The 4,721-nt window shown below is 42.8% G+C and overlaps 1 protein-coding gene across 1 annotated transcript; it reads right to left on the bottom strand.

Moving 5' to 3' along the window:
- Nucleotides 1-1,009: 1,009 nt before the first annotated feature.
- LOC125528650 (non-specific lipid transfer protein GPI-anchored 5-like) lies at nucleotides 1,010-1,704 on the bottom strand. Its single transcript, XM_048693091.1, has one exon. It carries the CDS (start codon nucleotides 1,686-1,688, stop codon nucleotides 1,170-1,172), a length of 519 nt encoding a protein of 172 aa, XP_048549048.1. The 5' UTR covers nucleotides 1,689-1,704; the 3' UTR covers nucleotides 1,010-1,169.
- Nucleotides 1,705-4,721: the final 3,017 nt, after the last annotated feature.

The raw sequence follows: 4,721 nt of genomic DNA, 5'->3' as shown, positions 1-4,721 counted from the left end.
ATTTACTCTGCATATTAGTTTTGATCAAATTTATAAAAACAATTAATTCTAAGATTTCACAATATATATATATATATATAATATTGTATGAAAATATATTGAATGATGATTCTAATGATATTGACTTATTATTGTGGGTTAATTGTTTTTGTGTAAACTTGGCCAAAATTTAGAAAGTTTGACCTGAGACAAAGCTAATATGCAAAGTAAATAAAAACACAAGGAGTATGCTACAGTCAACGAAGAAAAAGTTCAGCATTCCCAAGGCCAAGGCCTTGCCTGCCTGAGACCTGGCGCCGCCGCTGCGTGGGGGTGACTTCGGTGCTGGGATGGTTGGCTTTTTGGTGAGGGCAGCAGTGATCCTCATGTTGTCGTGGCTTCAGCGATGACGACTCCATGGTCTAGATCTGGAGGCCTCGAGCTGGTGGCGACGGTCCTTGCATCGGGTTGGGTCGGCGACCTTGGTACTTCGTGTGGCACCGATGAGGACCCGAGCGAAAACTTGTGCTCCAACGCCGGTGACTCATGAGGGGTGTTGTTGTGGGTCCCCTCCCCATACCAGAGCTTCGGTTGAAAACGCTAGTCTGTCTTTTCGGGCTCAGTGGCAGCGGCACAATTCATCGATACAGCTTAGGTACCTTTTGATTCCAGCGCGTCAGTGTCTTCGGGCATGCTTTATTCCTTGAGAGAAGACAAAAAGAAAGTGGTTTGCGATGGGCCGAAGTTGAAGTGACTGACATAATATGGAAATGTCGCTTCCCATTGATCTAAAACTTATTTCTGAATATTTCAAACAACTTCTGTGTTAGAATTAAACAAGGGGACAATGTTCCCCGTCTTGTTTAATTTAGTAGATAGTGTGTATGCTAAAATATAGGAAAACGCTGCAATCACAATATCATTAGAGGCATTCTACCACATATATAATCCTATAGGTTTTGTCATCACTCTTAATTTTTCTTGAAAGAAAAAAAATCAATGTTTACCGTTGTTGGTCATATACTGAGACTCAAAGAAAACAACCAATAATAATATTACATATGTGGAACAGAACACCCTACAATATAATCCTCTCGGTCCTCACCAATCACCAATGCCCAATGCTAAACCAAATAATACCGAGAAAGAAATACATTTCTCAACGACCATCCAACTAGCGCCCCAGACGCTCACAGAGATGACACGGCGTAGACCGCAGCAGCCGCGAGGGCGAACACCAGCCCAGCCGGGCCCTGGACTGACGAGCCGCCGTTCTCCTGCAGGTACGCCGACGGGGTCGTCTTGGATCCAGACCCTGCCGGTGCCTGCACCTCGGGCGTGGTTGGCGTGGCGGCGCCCGGAGCACTGCCACCGCCGTTGCACTTGCTCGCCGGCGGGGTCTGCACGTTGCACGCCTTGGGGAGCTCGAGCGCGCGCGTCTTGTTGATGGTCATGCCGCCGAGCGACGAGGAGTCGCCGCCGAGCGCGCTGCAGAGGCACTGCGGCTGGGACTGCCCCACGGAGCTCAGCTGCGAGCAGCAGGACTTGGTGGGCGCCGTGTCGTTGCCGCTGATGTAGTTCAAGCACGGGTAGAGGCCGACGCGCGCGGCCGTGCACCCGGACTGCGCCGACGCCGACGCCACCAGCAGGGCCGCCACAGCCGCTGCCAGGAGGATACTGCTGCTGCTTGACATGGTTCTCCCCGCCATTGGATGAATCCTCTCCTTGGATTGCTAGTGGAAGACAGATGCTTTTTCTTGGGCTGGAGGCTTTGGAGCTAGATGCTGTTTGTGCTTTTCGCATTCGAATTGGTGTGTTCTTATAGGAGTGGTTATTGTTGGGGAAGGTGGATTTAGTTGGGTTTGTTGTTGAGCTACTTCCTACTCTTGCAACGAAATGATTTCTTTCTCTGAATTCCAGCAGTTGTCGTGCACTACTTCAGAAAACTACTAGTATTTGATATGTGGCTGCTAAAATAGTTTGTGTTCAGACAGAAAGTTGGACCAGGCCGGTGCTGGTCCATGCCGTGTTACATGAAGCTAACAAAGGTATTGAGTGTCACGGCGTGGTTTTTGTTGGCTATCTCTTGTATTTTCCTTCCTGTTAGGAAGTGTTCCAGTAACTTGCTTTGTTATTCTGACATGCAACCAATGGATCTGATGTTTACTCGCTAGACAAATGCAACCAATATGGCGCGAGGAAAAAGTTTTTTGAACTCGACCGAGAGCACAAATCACTTCTATCAAAATATAGAGGATCTCACTTCGATAGAATCGAGGTTATTCATATCAATACAACTGTAGCAAAAATGATGGCATTGTCTAGCAACTTAAGGTGGTTTATGAGACCGCTTATGTAGAATTTAAGCTTAATTTTGTTTCAGAACTTGATGATGGCATGGAACTATCTAGTTACCCTACACTTACAGAGGTTATGATATTTATCTTGCTACTAGTAAACATGGAAAATCCTTGACATGATAAAAAAAATAGGATGCTCATTAGAGCATCTCTAGGAACCTACTTCTCGGTTTTAAGAAATTGTCTACAAAAACCCAACTTTCTGCTCCGTAAGAGTATACTTTTTAGGAACTCATCATATATTCTAAAGACAGTCCTGATAAATCTTAGTCGACTGAGACTTTATTATGTCTCGATCGATGCTATATTCATGAGCTCTTACAATGAGATCCATGTAATTTTTCTTTTCAGTTTTTTTTTACACTTTATAGCAGCAAGTCGACTAGACATAACCACACACTTCTAAACAAGCCAACCAAAATAAAGGGTGAGCACCTCCACGCCTTATCCCTTGGCGGACTGAACATTCCACTCCCGCTCTAGCCATTGACCGGTTTGCTGCCAGCTGGAATGGAGCCACACACCACCTCCCATTACTAGAGCACATCCTCTTCTGATAGGCATGGAAGTACAGTGCCAGCCCAACGCCACGAAGATTGACGTATGATGACTAAATTTCGTGTTTTGACCCTGTTTTATATCTATTCAAGATTTAATCCTAGTCTGATAAAATTTCGAGATCTGACACTTTTGCTACCGCCAAAGTCCATGACGGTAGGGTCTAACAGCCTACCGCCAAGGTCCCTGATGGTAGGCTTGCATGCCCTACCGCAAAATTCTCCAAGTGTTGAACACAGTGCGTGCTCGTGCCCACCGCCAAGCACCTTGGTGGTAGGGTTGTACAGGCTACCGCCAGTATGTTTGGCGGTAGGGATGTTTCCTACCGCCAAGGTCCCTGGCGGTAGGCTGTTACACCCTACCGCCATGGTCCCTGGCGGTAGCAAAAGGGTCAGATCTCGATTTTTTTTTAAACTAGGGTCAGATCTCGAATAAGTTTCAGAAAAGGGTCAAAACACAAATTTTTACCGGGCATGGTCCAGGCCAAGGTGGAGAAGCATGTCTAGGAGGTTGGCCACGTCAAGTTGGAGGTCATGTCATCGCCCTATATTGACTATAGTGGTTGGAGTTTTATATATTCCTCTATGTACTTGAATCAGCCCCCCCCCCCACCCCTCCACACACACACTTTCTGCCCTCATTTGGAACCAGTAAAAGATTATCCCCTACTTCACTTCATGTTCCAACCAAGTCAACAAAAATCACCTCTAAAATCCACCCACTGGTGTTTTATTGATTTCATATGAGAGAAGTGCATTTTTCAACCCCAAACTCTTGCCCTAGTCTAATTTACAATCCCAAACTTCAATACCGTCTAAATTACAACCCTCAACTCTCAAAACCGTTCAGGATTAAACCCTCCCCTCCTTGTTGACTGGTTTTGACCAGGGACGACCAGTTTTGACCAGTCAACGGATCCAATCAGCATGCCACATCAGAAAAAAATTCAAAATTTCAAGAAAATACAATTAAAAATCTGTAAGATCGAGAAAAAATCCGAAATAAAATTTCCCGGGAAAAAAATTTGCGAAAAAATTTCGAGAACTTTTTCTTGTAATTTTCGGGAAAAAAATAAAAATAATAATTTTTTTGGAAATTACTTTTTCTAGAAATTTTAACTTTTTTATTTTACATTTTAAAATATTTTTCTTGGGAATTTGAAATTTTTCCCTGGAGTTTTTTTATTTTAAGTATTTTTTGGTTTTTCATGGAAATATTGATAATTTTGTTTTTCAGAAATTCGTTTTTTTATTTTCCCCTGATTTTTTCCTGGAAATTTGATTTTTTTCTAATTTCTTTTCCTGGATTTTTTTCGATTTTACATATTTAATTTTTTTTGCTGACATGGCATGCTGACTGGACCTGTTGACTGGTCAAAACCGGTCAACAGAGAGGAAAGGGTTGAATCCTAGCCGGTTTTGAGAGTTGGGGGTTGTAATTTAGACGGCATTGGAGTTTGGGGTTGTAAATTAGACCAGGGCAAGAGTTCGGGGTTGAAATATGCACTTCTCTCATTTCATATAACTACAGGACGTTGTTCAAATTTTAAGAACAAAGATTTAGAAAATGAGAAAAAATTGAACAACAAAAATCTGATAAAATAATTCCATCATTTCTAAATTTTTTTGAAGGTTTCCATAATTTTAGTGGGTATGAAAACAATGTGTACGTAAAATATTCAAATATCCATAATTTTAGTGGGTACCAAAATGCTTTTGAGTGAATTTTAATTGGATTAATTTTAGAATTTTAAATCATCCATCCAAATATCACTATCTCTCACTACAGAAAATATTCAACAATTTTTTACGCATTTGCCTCCTC

This window comes from Triticum urartu, unplaced genomic scaffold, assembly GCF_003073215.2.
Source record: "Triticum urartu cultivar G1812 unplaced genomic scaffold, Tu2.1 TuUngrouped_contig_5014, whole genome shotgun sequence".
Classification (NCBI taxonomy): domain Eukaryota; kingdom Viridiplantae; phylum Streptophyta; class Magnoliopsida; order Poales; family Poaceae; genus Triticum; species Triticum urartu.
This window is presented reverse-complemented; position numbering and strand designations above follow the sequence as displayed.